Below are 25,800 nucleotides of genomic sequence, written 5' to 3'. Positions count from 1 at the left end.
TTGTAATGATATAATAATCAGTGGACCAGCAAGAACCCAAGGAACCTGAAAAATGTTCATGTTCAGGAGTACAGCCAAGACACTGACAGATATTTTTACAGGAGTGTAGGCAGAGTAGTGTAGGCTTAGATTGCAGTTTTGGTATACTGTACTGTAGGCATAATAAGGTCGCAGAGGGATATTTCATCACATCCTGACTGTCTGACATCTACTCATCCAACACTACAAACAACTTCAACAATTTAATTTATATAATTGTGAGTTTGAGGAGAATATAGTATACATTTGAGAAGTGCTAATAAGGATAAATGCTTTTAGACTGCTAAACCATACACATCTCACGTATTCAAACTCCGAATCCTTTGGAAATTAGCTTTGGCCCTATCTTACTGATATAATGATAATGAGTCTTTATTGGTCACATATACATATGCACAGTGAAATTGTTTTCTTTGCATACCCCAGCATGTTAGGAAGCCAGGGTCAGGGTGCAGAGTCAGCCATGATACAGCACCCCTGGAGAGAGTTAGGGGCCTTACTCAAGGGCCCAACAGTGGCAGCTTAGCAGTGCTGGGACTTGAACCCCCGCCCTTCCGCTCAGTAACCCAGCGCCTTAACCGCCAAACCACCATTGCCCCCTTATTACTCTTATAGAGAACACTATGAGGATGTCAACTTTGTATTTAAAGTACTGTTAATAAAATAATAAATAATAACATGTGGTAAACAATTAATAGCCAAAGACCAGTGAAATTTTTCATGCATGAATGCTTTAATTGTACTGGTATATTGGTTCAGTTTTTGGATGGTGAATTGTGAATAACAGATTGAATATTATATAATGTCTAATAGTGAATAAAATTAACGATATATCAACTCAGGGTTGAATTATTTTGTTGGTTTTAATGAGTAGTTCAAATAGCTACAATGTCTAATAGTAAACTGCAAGAATATCGTAGTTCAAACTTTCTGTTGTTGCAATACCAGTATTACCAGTATTATAACTCATCATCCTAATGTTTCCATATTTTAAGACTTAATAGAACACAAATTAAACCTCTCCATGATTGAAGAATGTCTCTTTGTGTTTCGTTAGTAAGTTGATACAAATTGGGGTCATGGCTCTGCCTCTTTGCAAAAAAAAGTGAGGGGTCAGATCCAATTTTTAAAGCTTGAAAAGACATTATACTTCTTGTAAAATCTCAAAAATGTGAAATACTGTATCTATCGAAACCTCACTCATCAGAAATGCATGCCAAGTGAATATATGGAGGTGTCTGTGTTGGGTTTTGGATTTAGAAATATAAGATTTATCTTATAATTATGCTTCAAAAAAAAGTAAAGTTTGCAGCCCTGCTGTTTTAAATTGAGGGCTTTCGGGCTCACAATCAGGCCAATAGGAGGTGTCAACCAGAATAACATTATACCATGAAAGAAACTATTTCATTGCTATTTAATGAAATGTAACAATGAACCAATTTTATGTAGACCTTACAGACAGCAAAAGAGCAGTGTTAACACCTAGCCTACAGTGTTTTGAGTTTAATAGAACAATGTTTTGTGTCAAGCCCCTTTTTGTAAATATCATTTGTGTGAATATTATCTTGATCTGTTATTTATAATAGCTTGCATTGCAAGGCAGCACATCGCCTTTTTAACTTTATACTATTTGGTGGTGGTGGTGGGGTATCAATTAACGGTGCGCCCCAGGAAAAGTGCACTGGTCACATGACTGTGCTCTTTTGTGAAGAGCTTTAACCAAAACAGGAATCATCTGCACACTGTGAAGTGGCTGAAAGCTCTGGATTGCAACAACCAACACATGCCTTGTTAAAACAATTAAAAAGATACTTTCAGTTGGTTTCAAACAACACCAACCCCAAGAAAGAGCACCTAAATCTGGGCATTTTAGCCAATTTTGGAGCTCTATGTCACACCTGAGATGCTGTTACAGTGCTCATTTTCCTTTAATCATATCTATTTGTATTTTATGTCTTTCCATTCTTTTTGTTGTTACTTTTAGACAAGCAGTGAGGTGATAGCAGTCAGACAAGGCATCATCTCTCCAGAGGTATTCTATGTTTAAAATCAGGTTATTGGTAAATACACTCACAATCCACTTTATTAGGAACTTCATTAGGCTTTAGGTAATGTTCACATCAAACATCAGAACGAAAACGTGTGATCTACGGGATTTAGATTGTGTCATGGATGTTGACACCAGATGGCCTGTTTGAGTATTTCAGAAACTGCTGATCTCCTGGGATTTTCACACACAACAGTCTCTAGAGTTTACACAGAATGGTGTGAAAAACAAAAACATCGAGTGAGAGACAGTTCTGTGGGTGGAAACGCTTGCTGATAATAGAGGTCAGAAGAAAATTGCCAGATTGGTTTGAGCTGCCAGGAAGGATATAGTAACTCATATAATCACTCTTTACAACCATGGTGGGTAGAAAAGCATCTCAGCATGCACAAAACAACCTCAAACCTTGAGGTGGATGGTCTACAACAGCAAAAGCCCACACCGGGTTCCACTCCTGTCAGCCAAGAACAGGAATCTGAGGCTACAGTGGGCACACACTCACCTAAACTGGGCAGTTGAATATTAGGGTGGAAAAGCACCATTATTTTTGTTTGTCTTTTGTCCAGTTTGGGTGAGTCTATGCCCATGATAACCTCAGCTTCCTGGTCTTGGCCGACAGGAGTGGAACCTGATGTGGCCTCCTGCTGTTGTAGCCCATCCACCTCAGGATCTGATGTATTTTAGGCAGCTTGAGCTGAGCCCCTCATGCCTTAAAGTTCTAGAAATGCTCCTGAATTCAAAGCTGAAGCTGCTAATTCAACAATTAAAAAAAAAAAAAAAGAAAAAAAAAAAAGAAAGAAAAAAAGAAGTCTAACCAGCAGCTAGTTTGAAAAAGCTAACCAGAAAGTGGGTGGGACGAAGAGGTTTTCATAACATACCTATGGATTTGTCATGTGGCGCGCGCTTCTGACTGCTGTGGCTTGAGTGGGAGGCGCACGCGTTAAACGCTTCTACCAGCTTCAATCCGCGGTGTATCACGCTGCTCGTGCACAGTACAAACGTTTCAGAAACCGAGGAATTATTTCAGAAACTTAATATATTTTGCTCAAGAGGAGGCTGAAAAACTGATTGTTTTTCAATAATGTGGGTGATTGCCTTTTCAGCGTGCGTCCTCATCATGTCCCTCCTGGACCAAGGTAATGTCCATTAATGCAGTTGTCTATTTATTACCAGCAAAAATATATACGCCAATTAAGAGGCATGGTCTTAATGTAATTAACAGTCTGACGTGTGTGTGTGTGTGTGTGTGTGTGTGTGCGCGCGCGCGCCGCATGTGTGCAAGCGCGCGTGGGAAAGTGCGATGTTTGCGCTTGGCAAAGCTTGGTCACGCTATCACTTATATATGATGACTTCAGATACTCATGACCTGACTTTAATATTTCACCATTGATTAAGAAATTTCTGTCTATGTTCGGTAACATAATTATATGTCAAATCAATAAACCAAACGGTCATCAGGAAACTGTAATATAGTCCTAAAGTGTATGCTACAGTGCTCATGACTTGACGTTCATCCATTTCTATACTGTAGAAAATTAATGTCATTTTAAAATCCCTCTAAATATCCAATTCAGTTTTATTTCTGCTACAATTTAAACTCCAATAAAATTAACAAATCAAAAGGTTATCTGCAAACTGTAACATATTCATAAAGAGTAGATCAAATAGTACCAGTGACATGACTTTCAGCTATTTCTACTGTACAAATTTAGAGGATGGCATTTTACAATACTCAGAAATGTGCCACATTTTAATCTTCCATAAAATGATCAAACCAAGTGATTTTTTTTGAAGACTGTGATATATTCATAAAATGTAATATATTCATAAAATGGCACTACAGTACTCGTGACATGACTTTCATCCATTTCTATAGAAGTTCAGAGTAATGGCATCTTTAAATCCCCCAAAATGGCAGTTCAGTTATATTTCTGCTACAATTTAAACCCCAATAAAATTAAGAACTCAAACTGTTATCTTCAAACTGTAATATATTCATAAACTGTAGATGTTACATTACACATGACATGACGTCATTTATTTTTACTTTAAATTTAGAGTAATGCCATATATACAGTGAGGGAAAAAAGTATTTGATCCCCTGCTGATTTTGTACGTTTGCCCACTGACAAAGAAATGATCAGTCTATAATTTTAATGGTAGATTTATTTGAACAGTGAGAGACAGAATAACAAGAAAATCCAGAAAAATGCATGTCAAAAATGTTATAAATTGATTTGCATTTTAATGAGGGAAATAAGTATTTGACCCCCTCTCAATCAGAAAGATTTCTGGCTCCCAGGTGTCTTTTATACAGGTAACGAGCTGAGATTAGGAGCACACTCTTAAAGGGAGTGCTCCTAATCTCAGCTTGTTACCTGTATAAAAGACACCTGTCCACAGAAGCAATCAATCAATCAGATTCCAAACTCTCCACCATGGCCAAGACCAAAGAGCTCTCCAAGGATGTCAGGGACAAGATTGTAGACCTACACAAGTCTGGAATGGGCTACAAGACCATTGCCAAGCAGCTTGGTGAGAAGGTGACAACAGTTGGTGCGATTATTCGCAAATGGAAGAAACACAAAAGAACTGTCAATCTCCCTCGGCCTGGGGCTCCATGCAAGATCTCACCTCGTGGAGTTGCAATGATCATGAGAACAGTGAGGAATCAGCCCAGAACTACACGGGAGGATCTTGTCAATGATCTCAAGGCAGCTGGGACCATAGTCACCAAGAAAACAATTGGTAACACAGTACGCCGTGAAGGACTGAAATCCTGCAGCGCCCGCAAGGTCCCCCTGCTCAAGAAAGCACATATACATGCCCGTCTGAAGTTTGCCAATGAACATCTGAATGATTCAGAGGACAACTGGGTGAAAGTGTTGTGGTCAGATGAGACCAAAATGGAGCTCTCTGGCATCAACTCAACTCGCCGTGTTTGGAGGAGGAGGAATGCTGCCTATGACCCCAAGAACACCATCCCCACCGTCAAACATGGAGGTGGAAACATTATGCTTTGGGGGTGTTTTTCTGCTAAGGGAACAGGACAACTTCACCGCATCAAAGGGACGATGGACGGGGCCATGTACCGTCAAATCTTGGGTGAGAACCTCCTTCCCTCAGCCAGGGTATTGAAAATGGGTCGTGGGTGGGTATTCCAGCATGACAATGACCCAAAACACACGGCCAAGGCAACAAAGGAGTGGCTCAAGAAGAAGCACATTAAGGTCCTGGAGTGGCCTAGCCAGTCTCCAGACCTTAATCCCATAGAAAATCTGTGGAGGGAGCTGAAGGTTCGAGTTGCCAAACGTCAGCCTCGAAACCTTAATGACTTGGAGAAGATCTGCAAAGAGGAGTGGGACAAAATCCCTCCTGAGATGTGTGCAAACCTGGTGGCCAACTACAAGAAACGTCTGACCTCTGTGATTGCCAACAAGGGTTTTGCCACCAAGTACTAAGTCATGTTTTGCAGAGGGGTCAAATACATATTTCCATCATTAAAATGCAAATTAATTTATAACATTTTTGATATGTGTTTTTCTGGATTTTTTTTGTTGTTATTCTGTCTCTCACTGTTCAAATAAACCTACCATTAAAATTATAGAATGATCATTTCTTTGTCAGTGGGCAAACGTACAAAATCAGCAGGGGATCAAATACTTTTTTCCCTACTTTTATATATTATAATATATATATAATATATATATATATATATATATTATATATATATATATATATATATATATATATATATATATATATATATATATATATATATCCAACTCTGTTCTCCCATAAAATTATAAAAATCTAATTGTTTTCTGAAAACTGTACTATATAAATTTTTTTAAATGCTGATGCTACTCATGATATGACTTTCATTCATTTTTACTGTAGAAGGTTATTGTAAAAAGTAATGGCATTTTAAAATACTCAAAAATGGTGATTCAGTTCTATTTTTTCCAAATTTTAAACAAGGTCTCACAAAAAATCATATATAGTACTATTTGTAAAAATCCATCATATTCTTTTGTACAAACACTTGTACAAATTTTACTTGTGATTCATACTTATTGTACAATTCCATTGAACATTGTGTATGACGTGTATCAGTTTTTTAATCCAGTGCGCTTCCATAAAACCTCAGCATTTTCCTCCAACCTAAGTGTTTTATATAATTATATTGTTTATTATACCATGTGTATATTGTAGTTTATGCTTATGGTATATAAAGTGTTTTATATTCTATTGCTCTAGTTTTGATTTTGTTCATGTTGTATTATTTTAACCTTAGGTAGCATTGGACTACTGGATGTGTACGACGCATGCATGTTTACAGCCATATCATATATGAAATAATCAAGTTGATCCTAGGTTGTAGTTATGTGATACAGCAATTTTATTGTACCCTTCAGCCACTCATTCATCTTTGTCATTGCAATGTATTGCAAGTGGATGTTTTACATAACGAGTTAAAATAAGAGAGTGTAAAGTGATAAATAATAATAATGATCCTGAACGTTCTAAACATTTCCAAGTTTTATTAGTGATGCAAAGCAATGTGCAATACTATTGTTATCCAATTTTTATGACATTTTAGTATTTTATTATTGGTATGTCTGCCTTTCCAATTCCTGTATGATTTAAGAATTTGTCAACTGAGGTGCATTGAATATAATTAAAAGTGGACTGCTGCCAATCTACACCACAGAAACCACTTGGAATACCATAGCAACCACCTAGCAACACCCTATCAACCATATGGGATTCCCTTGCAACCGCTTGGCAACACTTGGGAATACCATAGCAACAACCTAGCGACTCTCTAGGAAACACCTGGAATACCATAGCAACCACCTAGCAACATACTAGCAACAGCAGTGCCTTGTTAAAATACACAGTCATTTTGCATTTTCTGCAGGGAATGCACGCTCCTAGTTTTAACCATCATCATCTGATGTTGCCATTACAAATACTACAATACCCAGAACCCTTCTCTTCTCCCAGCCAATCAGATATTCAGGCATGTTTGAAATGTGGAAATTACCAAGTTGCCCAAGGTTTTGTGGAGGATCTCTGGAGCCACTGGAATATTGCACTCCCATAATAGTACAATAATGTAATATATTTTAAAAAGGGGCAAAACTACCTATACTATAGGTAGCTATTGAAAACTACAATAGCTACCTAGCTAGCTGAACTCAAAAACGGAACACATCAATTTGCACACACATGATGGTCTCTCAGGGACAAATCTACTTGTCTCTCTGCCTATATGGCTTTTCCCAAAAGCCCATCCCCAGGTCAAGCTTGTGTCTTGTGTGAAAGGTCCTTTACCCTTTCAATGTACAACTTTAACATGAATGATTTAAAGAACACATTCGTATTGTCTCCTAGTGGTGGAAGGAGTATTTCAAGGACCTCCTGAATCCCACTGACACGCCTTCCACTGAGGAAGTAGAGCTGGAGGACTTGGAGGAGGACTTGCCCACCACCATTGGTAGGGCTCCTGGGGTGGATGAGATTGAGTTACTGAATGCTCTTGATGTTGTTTGGATGTCCTGGCTGACACGCCTTTTCAATATTGCATGGAGGTCAGGGGTGGTGGTCCCTATCTTTAAGAAGGGGACCGGAGGGTGTATTCCAACTTTAGGGCGATTATATTCATCAGCCTCCCTGGGAAAGTCTATGCCAGGGTTCTGGAGAGGGGGGTCCAGACATTAGTCGCACCTCAGATTCAGGAGAAGCAATGTGGATTCAGTCCTGGCCATGGAAAAACGGACCAGCTCTTTACCCTTAAAATGATCATGGGGTTTATGGGATTTCTCCCAAACAGTCTACATGTTTTGTGGACTTGGAAAAGGCATATGCCTGTGTCCCTTGTGGGATCCTGTAGAGGGTGCTTCGGGAGTATGGGGTGCCGGACCTGTTATTCCAGAGCGAGAGTCTGGTCCGTATTACCAACGTCAGGTCAGACTTGTTCCTGGTGCGTGTTGGGCTCCGCCATGGCTGCTCTAAGTAAACAGAGTCACTAACTCTGTTCATGACCTTCATGGACATAATATCTAGGTGGTCTGGTTTGATGACCTCAGGATCACTTTGGTATTTGCAGATGGTGGGGCCCTCTTGGCTTCATTGAACAGTGAACTCCAGCATACTCTGGGGCAGTTTGTAGCTGAGTGTGAAGTGGCCAGGATTAGACTCAGCACCTCCAAATCTGAGGCCATGGTTCTCAGCCAGAAAAGGGTGGTTTGTTCCATTCATATCAGAAATGTTTCTGAACTGTTTTAGGTAAGAGTGGCACTTGCATTAAATGCAGCAGACATGACACTGATCATAATCAGAGTTTCAGCGCAGAGGTGTGAGCTCTTGCACATTGTACTGTGGTGGTCACTTAGCTATGGTCAGAATTCTGGATAGTGCGAAATGTTGAGTAGCAGATACTGCTGTCAGTTTCAACATAATTTTTTTTCAGGTTTGCATGGGCTGATGGAAATGAAGCAGTAGTCCATATTTGGCTCAAAGACCTTGTGTTTGACACATGATTTTTTTTTTTTTAAATGTACTTGAGGATGAATTTTTTTCAGATAAATTTGTTTGCCGGCATGGGGATGCCAACTTTCTTACAAGTCCTTAAACCTCTACTTCGCTTCACACTGTGTTCCATTTGAATATTTGAATCCTTTTTTTATTGTATTTTTTTTTTCTGTGTTGTTCAACATCATGTATGATGAATTTGTACGTGGGCATTCAGAGTTTTGGTTAAAATTGGTGAATTCGATTTTGAATGAGATTTCACACTCTCTGTATAAAATGAGGAATGGTTTTATTGTTTACACCTCACCAAAAAAAGGTATGCCTCCTCTGAACAGGGCCTCACACCTGTAGTATAACTGAAGTGATAACTTGCCACTGCTGTATTGCTGAAGGATGCTCTCTCTGCAGCAGAAGAATAAACTTCTCTTCTTTTCATCTGTGAGATTGTCTGCTGCATCATATTTAGAGAATAGGAGAAATTCTCCAATAATCCTGGTGTCAGAAGTAGGATCTCAAAAAAGACAAGGTGTTGTCTACAGGGATAAAGGGTGGTAATGTTCTGGCAGTCCTGGTGACCTAATAAGGTCTGGCCAGAGAGATATTGGGACTATTGCCATTAACTAAAAATGGTGACCCACAGTTTGATTGAGTGTGATTAAATGTGTGATTAAATGGATTAAGTCCATTTAATTGTGATTCAACTGTGAATTATTGTGACTATTGTGACTGCTGTAAATGTAACTTTAACTGACATTATATTGCATTGGGTGGAAAGCCTAGTAAGAGAAGGGAAATTTTCACTTCTGACAGTGGTAGTTACTCAAAAGTGCTAATGTGTGCAGATACTCTGGAGCAGATCCACTTTCTCCACCCCTCATTTGAGGAACAGATTTTTGGCTATAGCCACCGCCACTGTCCTACAACCACAGCCATTGCCAGCTGCTGCGACTCCACAGCCGCTACTGCCAGATCCTACTCTGCCAGCACAACTGTCACAATCACAGGTGTTAAACAGGAGTGTAGAACAGGAAATGGGGCAGCAGCCTTCCCCTCAACCACTGTCTAAATTGACATAACCCACCACCTACATACATATAGAGGAGTTACAGAAGCATGTAGCTGCTCTCACTGAGTGATACACTAAACTACAGAAAATGTTTCATGGGGAAAGGGATAAGAGAAAATGCTTCAAAGCCTTCTACAGCAAATTAAACCCTGATTGTCTCATCTCACACACCCAACAATTTTTAGACAGAGATTCTGTGTAAACTCAATACAAAAATGTATTCTGTGCAAAAATTGTGGACTCTATTTAGAGGGCCCAGAAAATATATGTCGTCAAGTACAGAAGAAGAACTATTGTGAGCCTGTATCTAGCTGAGTTGCAAAATCTGATCATTCAAATTGCATAAGCATTAAGTAAAAATTAATCCATATGTTGCCTCAACCTTACTGAGGCATAAAACATTGTTGTGGTTACTTGGCACTCTGTTGCTATGCAACAAGATTGTTTGATTCAGCATATCAGCAGAAAGTTCTAGAGAGTCTGTGCAAAGGTTTGGGTCCTATGGTTTTGGCAAGGGCACGCATGAGGTTCAATATAAATGTGAAACTCATACTTACGTGAGACACAGTTCTTGTTGCACGTAATACAACCACCACCTATACAGACTGCTAAACATAGTATAACCTCTCCCCCACTTATCTGCAAAAGTGTGTGCAAAACAAAAGAATCACATGAGATTTGTTCCAGCTGCCAAACCACAATTAGTTAAGTCCCATTTCACGCATATGTGTCATAGCATGATCTTCACATCCATTCCAGTAACTGCTATGCATTTTATAGTAGTAGACTTGTGTTCTGCCTTTTTCTCAATTCTACTGCATCCAGATAGTCAGTATCTGTTTGCTTTTACATACAGTGGTGCTTGAAAGTTTTTTCTATATTTGATCATTTTCTATATTACTGAATAAATATGACCTAAAACATCATCAGACTTTCACACAATTCCTAAAAGGAGTATACTTGGTCATTTATTCATTATTACATATCTGTGAATGGCAAAAGTATGTGAACCTTTGCTTTCAGTATCTGGTGTGACCCCCTTGTGCAGCAATGACTGCAACTAAACGTTTGCAGTAACTGTTGATCAGTCCTGCACATCAGCTTGGAGGAATTTTATCCCGTTCCTCAGTACAGAACAGCTTCACCTCTGCAATGTTGGTGGGTTTCCTCACATGAACTGCTTGCTTCAGGTCCTTCCACAACATTTCTATTGGATTAAGGTCAGGACTTTGACTTGTCCATTCCAAAACATTAACTTTATTCTACTTTAAACATTCCTTTGTAGAATGACTTGTGTGTTTAGGGTCATTGTCTTGCTGCATGACCCTATTTCTCTTGAGATTCAGTTCACGGACAAATATCCTGACATTTTCCTTTAGAATTCCCTGGCATAATTAATTATTTCGTCAATGATGGCAAGCCATCCTGGTCCAGATGCAGCAAAACAGGCCCAAACCATGATACTACCACCACCATGTTTCATAGATGCGATAATGTTCTTATGCTGGAATGCAGTGTTTTCCTTTCTCCAAAAACAATGCTTTTCATTTAAAGCAAAAAGTTCTATTTTGGTCTCATCCATCCACAAAACATTTTTCCATTAGCCTTCTGGCTTGTCCATGTGATCTTTAGCAAACTGCAGACAGGCAGTAATGTTCATTTTGGAGATCAGTGGGGTTTTTTTTTTCCTTTCAACGCTGCCATGTACACCATTGATGTTCAGTGTTCTCCTGATGGTGGATGCATGAACATTAACATTAGCCAGTGAGAGAGAGGCCTTTAGTTGCTTATAAGTTACAAAGGGTTCCTTTGTGACCTCACAGACTATTACACGTTTTGCTCTTGGAGTGATCTTTAATGGTTGACCACTCCTGGACAGGGTAACAATAGTCTTGAATTTTTACACAATTTGTCTGGCTGTGGATTGGTGGAGTCCAAACTCTTTAGAGATGGTTTTGTAACCTTTGTCAACAACTCCTTTTCTAAGATCCTCAGAAATCTCATTTGTTCATGCCATGATACACTTCCACAAAGATGTGTTGTGAAGTTCAGATTTTGATAGATCCTGTTATTTAAATAAAACTAGGCTGTTATTTAAATAAAACACATCTGATTGTCGTCCCATTGATTAAAAACACTTGATTCTAATTTCACCTTCAAATTGACTTCTAATCCTAGAGGTTCACATCCTTTTGCCACAAACAGATATGTAATATTGGATAATTTTTCTCAGTAAATTAATTAACAAGTATAATATTTTATCTAATTTGTTTAATTGGTTTCTCTTTGTCTACTTTTAGGACTTGTGTGAAAATCTGATGATGTTTTAGGTCATATTTATGCAGAAAAATTCTATAATTCTATATATATCACAAACTTTCAAGCACAACCCTGTGATGGTAAGCAATACACATGGGCGGACCAGACTGTCACTGGGCTATTCAAAGTGTCTAGCAATTTATACAACTATAAAAAGGAATTTAGAGGATTTGCACATGTCTGAAGGAACAATTGCAATCTTCTTTGCAGATGACATACTTCTTGCAGCTACAAGCTATGATGAATGTGTTATAGGCTCAGTGACACCACTTCACATTAGCTAAAGGGCATGCCTCTTTGGCCAAGTTGCAGTTTTGCACTGCCTCAGGTAAAATACTTAGGCTATATCCTGTCAAAGGGACAGAGATCTTTCTCCTTCTTATTTGTAGTGAAGAAAGGCACTACAAAGACTGCGTGTGCCTAAAATTAAGAAAGACATGATGTTCTTTCTGGGCATGGTGAATTACTGCCGTCACTGGATTCCTGATTTTGTGCTCCATGATCATGCACTGTGTCCAAGTACTCACAAAGACCAACCAGATGAAGTGCAGTGGACTGCTGCCATGCCCACAGCTTACACATCCCTTTTTGAGGCCCTGCAGAAAACTACTTCATTAGGTCTCAATGATTACAGTCATGAATAACAGGGCTATGCCATGGTGGTGATCGCATGAGACCTATGGCCTATTACTCTTGGAAACCCATCCCCACAATGCACGGTATGCCCATTTGTCTCAATTCTATCACTGCTGTCTCTGATTTAATTAGAGAAGAGAGAAGAAAAGCCTTTATTAGTCACGTATACATTACAGCACATTTGTCACATATAAATTTTCTTCACATATCCCAGCTTGTTAGGAAGTTGGGGTCAGAGCCCAGGGTCAGTTCTGATACAGAGCAGAGTGGGCCCTCAAGGGCCTCAAGGGCCTCAAGGGCCCAACAGGGGCAGCTTGGCAGTGTTGGGGCTTGACCCTTCATCATTTTGTGTAGTAACCCAGAGCCTTGAGCATTGAGGTTGGGGTTAGAACTGTTTCATAAGTCAAAATAAATAGATTACGATCCACAAATAAATGTAGTGAGATTCACAAAAATTAAACAAATTCACAAATAAATAGAATGAGATCCACAAATATATGTTAGGAGTTTCACAGAAATGAATGAAATTCACAAATTAAAAAAATAAGATTTGCATATACGTGTGTGCATATATATATATATATATATATATATATATATATATATATATATATATATATATATGTGTGTGTGTGTGTGTGTGTGTGTGTGTGTGTATATATATATATATATATATATATATATATATATATATATATATATATATACACACACACACACACACACACATATGTTTTTATGTCACAACCACAACAGAGTGCTTCTGACGTATTTTTGTAGGCCAACCCGAAGTTGGCAACACCTTGGTTCCCTCAAAAAAAATCCAATAGGATTTTTCCATTGGCTTTTGGATTATTACAGAAAATAAGCTCTGTGGCCAGCAAAGGTTTATGATACTTATACGTTTTGTTCATCAAGATAATCTCCACAAATGAATACAAATTTTATGAATTTTGAAGCCTAAATACAATCGCCAGAAATGAAAGGCTAAACGTCACCACCACTTTAAGAAACACTACAACTGGAAAATACTATACATTGATAAATCTATAGGTTGGAAAGTTTTAAATTGGAATAGTTTCCAAAAGCACAAGTATATACAGCTGTAGTACATGAGTTTTCCTATTTGGTGTGATGACATTTAATGTCCTCAACAACCTCTGTAGTCCCATTTAGCCACTTGTTACCAACCGCCTTTTTCAAGACACATAAAAGCTTTAAAAATACACGAGTGGGGTATTACTGATGTATTTTATATTGTAGAATAAAATGTGAAAATATCTTGAGCTTGTGTTCAGGCCTTATTTCAGGCATTTAACCAAAAACCCATTCAAAAAACCCATTGACTTTGGGACGATCAGGGTAGGTGCCAGGGCATTCGGAACGAGGGGGCCTCAGTGTGTCATGGGGGGCTTATCTCACCCACCTCACTAAAATAATAATGATCATTTTAAACAATTAAGTGTTATTAAAGTATCATATATTTTACTTATAATTGTGGATGCAGTGTGTTTGATCAGACTCCTTTTCCCGGACCTCCCCGGATAATTTAAGTTGGTGGCAGTTGGGTTGTGAGTAGTGTAAAGAGAGGCTCACATTTCATGTTACTTTAGCCTATAATAATTACAACAACAACAACAACAATAATACAAAACCAATTTTTAAGTAAAGATTAAGCGTAGCACATTATAAAAACCATCCTGTCATCACCTGATAAAGATAAAGAGCAAGGCTATACATAAAGCATTCACGTAAATAATAATGACCAGCACTGGTCACATAACCACAGACTAGTGACAAAGACAAAAAAGCAAAAAGACACCCTCATTTTAGAAAGGCTGCAGGTGATGAGTGGAAGTGGTGAACTTTCTCAGAACAAGGTCTTTCCATTTGTTGCAAAATTTCCAGTATCGTTGAATTATCAAGCTAAACGTTAAACGTTTTAGACAAAGTCAGCTTTGAAAAGTTTGCTCTCATGACTGCGCTCAACCATTATTTACGTTACTGTAGTAATAGCGTCATAACATTAAGTATTTTTAGTCAACTTCAACTCTTCATTCATAATCAGTATTCATGGAAAATCTAAATTAATTTACAAAATTGTTTTTAAAAAACAATATTTAGTTAATTATTAATATTTCAAGAAGTTAGAGGTTACAGTGTTGTGGTGCTGATTCCCAGCGGCTGAAATCGCATTCAGGGGGTGGGGTGAGGTGCTTACCAGAGGTGAGAGGGCACAGTGACCTAGGTGGCTGGGCCAGGCCCCTTGGGGACCCCTCATGGCACCGATGCTGGGGACGATGAAACCAGAAGTGCTAAATTGCTAACTCATTTCTGGTTTTAGGACTCATTCCTGTACCAATCCTCTTTGCCTGGCATTCATTTGTAGATCGCGTCCTTTGCATTTGTGGATTGCTTCAGGCATTTGTGTGCAATATGGTTCTATTCCCACCCTGATTGTAAAACAAAACGTGATGCTTGGAGCAAGAATGTACTACAATTGGTCAGTGCAATGTGGCCGTTTGATCTGATTGGCTTGAGTAGATGGTGGACAGAGTCCACCAATTTGTGGATTTGTGTGCACTCTTGAAGCTAGAAATGTTTCAAAATCCACAAATGCATGCCGCAGTCCATGTGTATCATGTCCACAGGACATGATACACATGATATTTTACATTGATGGAACCTGCTATAAACCTAATGACTCTACTATGGCAGGATGTGCTATTGTGATAGATCATGATGTTGTTGAAGCCTATGCATTACCACAAGGCATTTCAAGCTCACTCGTCCGCCAAATACCCGGTTTCTCTTGGCAACACTAGAGAAAATGCAGCTGCTAAGCAAGCTGCACTGCATACTTCCTGTGTGATGGAAGCACCCGAACACATACACACTTCAGAGTGATTCATTTATCAATTTTTAGTAAAGTTGTATGTAAACTGTAAATCTATCATTTTTGATTTACAAAATGTAAATCTATCATTTTTGCATAAACTATACCAAACTAAATATTCCACCTTATTTACAAAAGTTTCAGAATTGCTCATTTTCTTTGTATTCATGTAATATGCATGTGCGGCACAGCTGATTTGCAATTAGTGATATCCACAAATTTTTTGCTGCAATTTAACCTTCCTCCTGTCAGTGTTGAGGCATGTATTTATGTGTTTGACAGACAAATTATAGGGAAATATTAAATGCATAACAACTTCATTGTAGGTCATTTAAACTGAATACCAAATTAATAAATTCACCCTCACTCCCTACTGTTACAGTGCATGCTCTGGCATCAGTTAAAATAAAAACCTTATGGAAGTTCTAATTGCCACAACATACAGTACTGCTACTATTGGCATCCTTGGTAAATATGAGTAAAGAAGGCTGTGAAAAATTTCTTTATTGTTGAACCTTTTCATCTTTTGTTCACAAAAATACTCTGCGCTCATGGATATCCAACAATTACAAAGAAAACACAAGTTTATAAATATATATATATATATATATATATATATATATATATATATATATATATATATATAATATATATCTTTGTTAAATATAAGTGTGCAATAATTATTGGCACCCTTTTAGTCAATACTTCGTGCTACCTTCCTTTGCCAAGATAACAGCTCTGAGTCTTCTCCTATAAAGCCTGATGAGGTTGGAGAATACATGGCAAAGGCTCTGAGACCATTCATCCATACAGAATCTCTCCACATCCTTCAAATTTCGAGGTCCTCGCTGGTGGACTCTCCTCTTCAGTTCACCCCACAGGTTTTCTATAGGTTTCAGGTCAGGGGACTGGGATGGCCATGGCAGGACCTTGATTTTGTGGTCAGTTAACCATTTTTGTGTTGATTTTGATGCATGTTTTGGATCATTGTCCTGCTGGAAGTCCAACCACGACCCATTTTAAGCTTTCTGGCAAAGGCAGTCAGGTTTTCATTTAATATCTGTATTTAATATCTGTATCTGTAGATATTTGATAGAGTCAATGATGACATGTATCCTAATAAAATGTCCAGGTCCAATCACACACATCTCATTCCAGGTTGATTCATAACATTTCCAGTTGACTGGAACTTCTTAATTATTGCTCTGTTGGTGGAAATGGGCATTTTCAATGCTTCTGCTATTTTCTTATAGCCACTTCCCATTTTGTGAAGCTCAACAACCTTTTGCCACACATCACAGCTATATTCCTTATTCTTACCCATTGTTATGAATGACTAAGGGAATTTGGCCCATGTGTTACCGCTTATTTTTTTACCCCTGTGAAACAGGACGTCATGGTTGAACAATTTCATGTTAATAGTCACCCAGGTGTACATACATTTTTTAAATGTCAATGAGACTATGGTTCAAATATATTTTTCTCATATGAATTCATAGGGGGGCCAATAATTGTTGTACACCTATATTTAACAAAGATTTTTGTTTTGATAAACCTGTGTTTTGTTTGCAATTTTTTGATATCCTAGAGAGTAGAGTATTTTTGTAATTTTTTAAATAAAAGATCAAAAGGTTAAACAATAAAGACAATTTTTCACAACCTTCTTTGCTCATATTTACCAAGGTACGTGTCTTTGGATTAACAAATTTTATGTGACCATAGTGGGATTGTAAAGTCATAATATTTGTAGGTTTCCTCCAGGTACTCCGGTTTCCTCACCCAGTCCAAGACATGTTTTTGGCATTTCCACATTGTTCGTAGTGTGTGTGCTATTGTGCCCTGTGAAAGGTTGGCACGCTGTCCAGGGTGTAAATAAAATTGTAAATCATAATCAAAATCATAAATAAAAATAGTTAATGAATGTATATTAATATAGTTGAATAATAAGTCCAAAAATACCTAATAAACTAAGCAATTCATTACTTAATTTAATTTAGCTAATGAAAGTATTCATAATTATGTAGAACTAACAGTAGAAACTTTCTATGTTTTTTTACATAAATGGACTGACAAGTAGCTAAAAAACACATACAAACTGGGACTTATTAACTGATATTTAAATTTGCTTTCAAAAGCAAAGTTCAAATTACTGATATATATATTTTTTCTTTTATTGTTAATAATAAATTAATAGAGTAAAATGTGTTTGCAGATGCTGAGAGAAACAGATTATCTTTCTTAAGCTTTATATAGCTTGCTCACGCTGAAGAACCTATACAAAACCATGAGATCCGCCACACTGTGGTGTAGCTTAGGCTGAAAATGATTATGCTCTTTTTTATTTCAGTGAGTGGACACAGAATCATAGTGGGCAAATATGGTGAAACTGTTGAGTTGCCTTGCAACAAAGGAGACATCAAACTAGAGGACGTCATAATAGCTAAATGGAAATATGTAAGTATATTCCTACATATTTAGTCTTATTTTCTCTTTAATGGCATTGGTCAATACAGTCAGAAATTGAGGTTATGAGCTAGTAACTTGGCTGTGCGTTAAAGTAGACTTGTAAGTTTCTTCAGATAAAAGGATCTCCTAGATATACAACTGTAAAATACAAAACAGTTCATAAGTAACATATTCCGTATTCATTGTTGATTTAAGTGAGTGTAGTGAGAAATACTACTTCAGTGAGTTATAACTATATTAGATAACTGCTTGAACAGAAAACAATTTATTAATTTAAAAAAAAAATAGCATATTGAAGCACACAAATTAGCATAATTTTGTATCTCATTGTACATTGACAAATAAAAATAACAATTATTCTTTGGGACATGTTCAGTCACTACTCCATGTGATTCTCAAAAGCAGATACAGTGCTTCTATACAATAATCAGCCATAACATTAAAACCACCTGCCTAATATTTTGTAGGTCCCCCTTGTTCAACTAAAACACCTCTGTCCCGTCGAGCCATGGACCCCACAAGACCTCTGAAGGCGTACTGTGGTACTGTATCTGGCACCAAGACATTAGCAACAGATACTGCTGTAAGTTGTGAGGTGGGGCCTCCATGGATCGGACTTGTTTGTCCAGCACATTCCACAGATGCTTGATCGGATTGAAATCTGGGGAATTTGGAGGCCAATTCAACACCTTAAACTCTTTGTCATGTTCCTCAAACCATCCCTGAATAATTTTTGCAGTGTGGCCAGGGAATTAGGGAATACTGTTGCCATGAAGGGGTGTATTTGGTCTGCAGCAATGTTTAGGTAGGTGGTACGTGTCAAAGTAACATCCACATGAATGCCAGGACCAAGGTTTCCCAGCAGAACATTGCCTAGAACATCACGCTTCCTCCACCAGCTTGCTTTCTGCCTATAGTGCATCCTGGTGCCATCTCTTCCCCAGGTAAGCAATGCACATGCACCCAGCCTTCCACATGATCTAAAAGAAAATGGGATTCATCAGACCAGGCCACTTTCTTCCATTGTGCCATAGTCCAGTTCGGATGCTCATGTGCCCATTATAGGCACTTTCAGCAGTGGACATGGGTCAGCATGGGCACTCTGTCTGGTCTGTGGCTATGCACCCCAATCTGCAGCAAGCTGCGATGCACTGGGTGCTCTGACACTTTTCTATCACAGCCAGCATGAACTTTTTCAGCAATTTATGCAACAGTAGCTCTTCTCTGTGATCAGACAAGAAGGGCTAGCCTTTACTCCCCACATACATCAATGAGCTTTGGGCACCCATGACCCTGTCGCCAGTTCACTGGTTGCCCTTCCTTGGACCACTTTTGGTAAGTAATAGCCACTGGTTACAGGAAACATCCCATAAGACATTCCCTTTTGGAGATGCTCTAACACAGTCATCTACCCATCACAATCTGTCTCTTGTCCAAATCCATAGTCGCTCAGATCATTACGCTTGGCCATTTTTCCTGCTTCTAACACATCATTTTCGAGAACTCTCTCTCTGTGTGTGTGTGTGTGTGTGTGTGTGTGTGTGTGGCTAGATAGATGGATAGATAGGCTAGCAGCCAACTAATGTGCACGGAACGCTTAATGAGAAGTTTTTAGTGATCACATGATTAACATAATTGTCACAGCTAGGATCCTATATCTCGTTGCCTAATATCTCGTTGCCATATTGCTTTTTTAATTAAACTTTTCCTAGATTTCTTGCTTCTATGAAATACAGTATTGCATTTCACAGAAAAGGAAAGAAAATATGTTGTATTAGTAAATTTTTATCAGTCATTTTCCACTTAAGGAAGGAAAGTTCTTCTCTTCTAGAACGCTTAGGACGGGATCTCATTCTGTGGAATCTATCAAATTTTATAAATCGTCTAATAAAATTTTCATAATAAAATTTAACCTTTAATGTTTTACAGGAATTTAAGTTAACCACCTGACTTGCACAACTCACAGAATTCACAGAACTTTCCCTGTGTAAATATTGACGTAGTTCTTGAATTTAAGTTACCAGTCTGGAATACAGCCCTAGACAGTTTAATCTGTACCTAACAGTTTGCATTGCCTTAGAAGCTAAATGAATTTATGAACTTTATTTGGATAGATCATAAGCATATGCATGCTTAAAGCTATTTCTTCCCCAGACCAAAGATGACGGCACCGTCGTTGATCTTCTGAAAAAGTCGAAATCTCAGGATGCCTCGTTCTACCCAGTTGTGGAGTACGAAGGCAGACTCCGCCTAACAAAGGACCTCAGCCTGCAAATTTCCCAGGCAAAAATGGCCGATCAGAAGACTTTGACCTGTATGGTGGTGGCAGGCACAGAAATATTTGAGTATCCAGTTCAAGTGGCAATTCAGAGTAAGTATATTCTCGAATAACACTGAACACTACATAACATGCTGAAGTAATCATATGTTTATTAAATGATATAACCTGCTCTTCTCCTGCAGAGGCCCCTTCACCACCCACAATCACAAATCAATCCAAAGTGATAGAGCTCGGCAAGCTAACAACGGTATGTCATAAATTTCATGCGTTAATGTTTTTTGTTTTTTTTTCTGGAGGTGTGGTCTGTTAGGAGTTCATACAGATGCATACAGAGATTTAATCTAATAGAGATTAAATAGATCTAACAGACTAAATCTCAAACGCATCCACCCAGAAGCCTGGAGCAGAATTAGAACAGCTTTGGTCTTTTCATTGGATGTTTGGCTTCTTTCTGAAAACAATAAAACCAGAATAATTATTGTGGGTTGTGAAAGAGGGTGGAGTCCTACAGTTGTTCTGTACTTGGTATTTGTCTGTTGTGATGGACTAGAGTCTATTGATTAGATTTTTAGCTTCTTCTGAATTGTCATCTACAGATTATCCACAGTTTATTGAAACATGTCAGTATGTTTATGAAGATATCTGTGCCCAATATGTATTAATGTGAGACATTCACAGCTCAATACAAGATAAATTGGCAGTATGTATTTGATCACATGCTGGTTTAGAAGGTCAGCAACCAGACTTCCTTTAGAATATCAATGTAATATCAAGTCTTTATATTGTAGTAACCTTTTCCTGAGAACTCAATATTGCAGATTAAAGCTTTTTTTTGTGTCATTTCAAATACTGTGTAGCAACTTTTAGCTTTCTTGGTTAAGGCTCTTATGCAAACAACTATAATTTTAAGCCAGTTTATATAGAAACCACAGTTTTACTCAGAAGCTTGTTTCTTCACTGCTTCTGATTGAGTCTCAGTTTTCACACTGCGTCCATGTAATTGTGAAGTTCAATAGATTGGAAGTAGGCAAACAAAGATAAATGCATTAGGTTCATTTGTGAGAGAAACCTGCACTAATGGGAAGTGCTGCTCATTGTCTCTCTTTCTCTTTGTTTTCCCCCACTCTCTAACAAATCATAGAAAGAAATCCTTAATGCCACTTTCAGTGCAGCTGAAATGAATCTCTGTATTTATTTATTTATTTATTTGTTGCATAGAAAGAAATACTGGTATCACCAGAAAGACAAGTCATTTATAGAAACGTATAAATTGAAAAAAATAAAAAATAAATTAATAAAAATTTCTTCTGGGTTGAAGTGACTCAGAATAAAAGAACAGTACATATTGAATATAGCAAGTCGAAATACATACTCTCTGAGTCCTATAATGTCTACTCTTTTCTGATAAATTACTGATAAAAAAAAAAAGTCTCCACACATAGGGGACTATGTATGCCAGCACCATGTAGGTTGTGCCTTCATCAGTAGATGTTCGTGGACGTCTACTTCTCATTTGGTCCGCAACACTTTCAGACTTTTTGAATTTGTTAATAAGTTTGACAACAGTGTCATGTGTGATGTGCTTGCCAAGTTTCCTGTTAAAGTCCATCGAAACATGTGACAGCTTCCTGATCCAGCCATGAGAATGATTTCAATACATTCTTCTTTTGTCAAAGGCATTCTTAAAGGCTATATGAAAAAAATAACATAAACTAAAACAAATTTGGAAACCATTTTGCTAAAAAGTGTTCATTTCCCCTGTGTATAGAGACTTTTGGGTCTTTACGTTTGTAGATCACACTCCTTGCGTGTGTGTTGTGAGACATCGCCGTTGGCTTTTCGTCTCTTTCTAACTCACCGCATTACTGAAAGGACAAATAGTGGACATATAAGTGAACTGGCAGTAATCACACAGGTGAGAGTCATCACCTGCCGGTTCAGCCTGCTTCCTTTCCATTTGCAGCTGGTGCTTGACCATGCCCTCACTGCCACAGGGACCAAAAGTAATTAGACAAACTAGCATAATCATAAATTAAATTTTTAATACTCGGTTGCAAATTCTTTGCAGTCAATGACTGCCTGAAGTCTGGAATGACCAAACTAGGGATGGACACTCGAGTTATCGAGTACTCAGTAGAGACATCAGTGATTGATCATTAAAATGTTGATCGTGCAGTTTTTTTCTTAATTTGTCTGCTTTTGCTTTTACACGTTTCTGTCAGCCACACAAACAGCTGTGTGCTCATACTACTATAATTACGGTAGGCTTTTTCTGCAATAATTTAGTGATTTTGCTCAGCGGGTCTTCACATTATGACAATATCCACCTTTTTCCTGAAAAACCTTTGAGCGCCGCCATGATGGATTCTAACTTCCATTGTACTGTTTTTCAAGCTGCTAATTTTCTGACTGGGCTCTAACTCTGCTTTCAAAAAAATTAAGTTCCCATGTTTCCTGTATAAAACATGGTCTGATTTATTGCTGTGCAGGTGATTATATGCTTCTGTGCTTTTGTAATTTCAGAGTTCTTTGCCATAAATGCCTTCAGAGAAGCCAAAGTAGTTAATTATATCATATCTAGCTAACCACAGGCCATAGCTTCATGTCATCTACCCAGTCATTAAACTTTGACAGGTGTTTTCAATCAATGGGATGGCAGGTGAGTGTCCTGTTTTATTTAAATAACAGGGAAATATTAAAGTCTGAACTTCACAACACATTTGCGGAAGTGTATCATGGCACAAACAAAGGAGATTTCTGAGGACCTCAGAAAAAGAGTTGTTGAAGCTCATCAGGCTGGAAAAGGTTACAAAACCATTTCTAAAGAGTTTGGACTCAGCTAATCCACAGTCAGACAGATTGTGTACAAATGGAGGAAATCCAAGACAATTGTTACCTTCCCCAGGAGTGGAGACCAGCAAAGATCACTCCAAGAGGAAGACGTGTAATAGTCTGTGAGGTCACAAAGGAACCCAGGGTAACTTCTAAGCAACTAAAGGCCTCTCTCACATTGGCTAATGTTAATGTTCATGAGTCCACCATCAGGAGAACACTGAACAACACTGATGTACATGGCAGCGTTGCAAGGAGAAAGCCACTGTTCTCCAAAAAGAACATTACTGCCTGTCTGCAGTTAGCTAAAGATCACATGAACAAGCCAGAAGAATTTTGGAAAAATGTTTAGTGAACGGATGAGGCCAAAATAGAATTTTTTTTTCATTTTGGCAGACGCCCTTATCCAGAGTGACTTACATTTATCTCACTTTTTATACAGCTGAGCAGTTGAGAGTTAAGGGCCTTGCTCAAGGCCCAGAAGTGGCAGCTTTTGATCAGTAGTCCAATGTCTCAACCACTGAGCTACCACTGCCCTGAATTTTTTGTTTTGTATATTTTTTGGTTTAAATGAGAAGCGAATGTTTGTATGTTTTGGGTAAAGGAAATCACTGCATTCAAGCATAAGAACCTTATCCCATCTGTGAAACATGGTGGAGGTAGTATTGTGTTTTGGGCCTGTTTTGCTACATCTGGGACAGGACAACTTCCATCATTGATGTAACAATGAATTCTGAATTATACCAGTGAATTATAAAGGAAAATGTCAGGACATCAGTCCATGAACTGAATGTTAAGAGAAAGTGGGTCATGTAATTAGACAACGACCCTAAACACACGAGTCATTCTACCAAAAAGAATGGTTAAAGTTAATGTTTTGGAATGGCCAAGTCAATGTCCTGACCTTAATTCAACAGAAATGTTGTGGAAGGACCTGAAGCAAGCAGTTCATGTGAGGAAACCCACCAACATCCCAGAGGTGAAGCTGTTCTGTACTGAGGAATTAGCTAAAATTCCTCCAAGCTGATGTGCAGGACTGATCAACAGTCACGGGAAATGTTTAGTTGCAGTTATTGCTGCACAAGGGGGTCACACCAGATACTGAAAGCAAAGGTTCACATATGTTTGTCACTCACAGATATGTAATTGGATCATTTTCCTCTTACCAGCGGTTTACATCTTGGGGTAAACCCTCTGTATTTACTCAGGTGAAGACTTCTCTTGATTGTTGATTTTGACACAGATACCTACCTCCTAGAGGGTGTTCTTGATCTGGCCAACTGATGTGAATGGGTTTTTCTTCACCATGGAAAGAATTATTCTGTCATCCACCACAGTTGTTTCCTGTGGTCTTCTGGGTCTTTTGGTGTTACTAAGCACACATGACTGTATATTGGAAATATATTATCATTAGCATTTCTTTTTGTATTTTTATAGCTGGCAGAATGTTATACTAAAGATGCCAATCCAGTAGCTAACATCACTTGGCTGAAGGACTGCATTCCACTTGTACCTGATGGGAAAGGTATGAAACATTGCAAGTCTGAGTGTAAATGACAAATAAGGCTTAAAGGATATGTATAATTATAGTGTGCTTTATTGTTTTATCAGTGGTCAACATCATACCATCTGTGCAGACAGACAAGGACACCGGCCTCTCATCTACATCCTCCAAGCTGGAGTTCACAGCTACTAAGGCAGATATGAACGCCAAGTTTACTTGTGCCATCCAGCATGAGAGCCTTGCCTCGGACCTTGTGTCTGCTCCTATGAGCTTCAGCATCGATTGTAAGTCTCTGTCTTGGCATTTTAAGTCACAGTGTACAACAAGATGTGCCAGTGTTAATGAACAAATTACTCTTTGTGCATTACGCTTTGTTGGGTGCCTCAGGGCATGATCACTGCCGGGCTTGCCCTGCTGCTACTCTCAAAAGCTCTCCTCATTCAGGAAAAATCTCTTATGACAAAATGTTTACTGGCTTTATGTATCTGTTTACCCCTTCTGTAGCCTTCCATATGAGCTAATCCCTTGGTTTCACACCTGTTCCCTCCACAGACCCCACTGGAAAGGTCAGCCTCCAGGTTCTGTCTGCAGTCCCGATAAAGGAGGGAGACAGTGTGACCCTGAAATGTGTGACTGATGGGAACCCCCCACTAACTAGCTACAACTTTCATATAGGACTGTCACTATCGATTATTTTGATAATCAATTAGTTGACCATTTCCTTCAATTAATAATCGAGTGACCGATATTATATGGCATCTTAAAACCTACCTGTACAAACAATTATATATATATATATAATATTTGTTTTTTTCTAGATAAATGCTACATATAAGTCTACGCTACATAAAAATATACTTAATTTTATCCTAAAATTTTTACTTTTTAATGAAAAATAAATTCCCCATAATGAATATACAAATTGTTATTGTTGTTTTAAATGCATGGCTTTCTTGAATAAAAATACTACAGATTCTGTAGCATTAGTGTTTCTTAGTGTAAGGGAGACAAGGAAGAGAAATGAAAAATAGCAAATTCTTCATCTCAGATTATAATAACTTTAGTCAATTTAAAAAAAAAATGACTGGTTTGTTTTAGCTAAGGTAAGTTTAACTCATCCATTAAAATGTAGGCTTTAAGGTTGCAATGTTGTAAAAAGATTGTCACAGAATGG

At 38.1% G+C, this 25,800-nt stretch overlaps 1 protein-coding gene across 1 annotated transcript; it reads left to right on the top strand.

The window, feature by feature from the left end:
* The first annotated feature begins 3,137 nt into the window (after positions 1-3,137).
* On the top strand, positions 3,138-25,460 carry LOC128621770 (CD166 antigen homolog). Its single transcript, XM_053647729.1, has 7 exons — positions 3,138-3,222; positions 17,891-17,997; positions 20,164-20,380; positions 20,473-20,537; positions 24,560-24,647; positions 24,734-24,910; positions 25,179-25,460. Exons 1-7 carry the CDS (start codon positions 3,168-3,170, stop codon positions 25,334-25,336), a joined length of 867 nt encoding a protein of 288 aa, XP_053503704.1. The 5' UTR covers positions 3,138-3,167; the 3' UTR covers positions 25,337-25,460.
* Positions 25,461-25,800: the final 340 nt, after the last annotated feature.

The sequence above is a fragment of the Ictalurus furcatus genome, chromosome 17 (assembly GCF_023375685.1).
Source record: "Ictalurus furcatus strain D&B chromosome 17, Billie_1.0, whole genome shotgun sequence".
In the NCBI taxonomy this organism is placed as follows: Eukaryota; Metazoa; Chordata; class Actinopteri; order Siluriformes; family Ictaluridae; genus Ictalurus; species Ictalurus furcatus.
Note: the sequence above shows the minus strand (reverse complement) of the source record. Positions and strands in the feature narration are given on the sequence as shown.

Bases quoted from the DNA above. Each gene is read 5' to 3' on its own strand.
- LOC128621770 (XM_053647729.1), top strand. From the start codon at position 3,168: ATGTGGGTGATTGCCTTTTCAGCGTGCGTCCTCATCATGTCCCTCCTG. The intron at 3,223-17,890 runs GTAATGTCCATT...TTTTTATTTCAG, and splicing joins CATGTCCCTCCTGGACCAAG to TGAGTGGACACAGAATCATA. The intron at 20,381-20,472 runs GTAAGTATATTC...CTTCTCCTGCAG, and splicing joins AGTTCAAGTGGCAATTCAGA to AGGCCCCTTCACCACCCACA.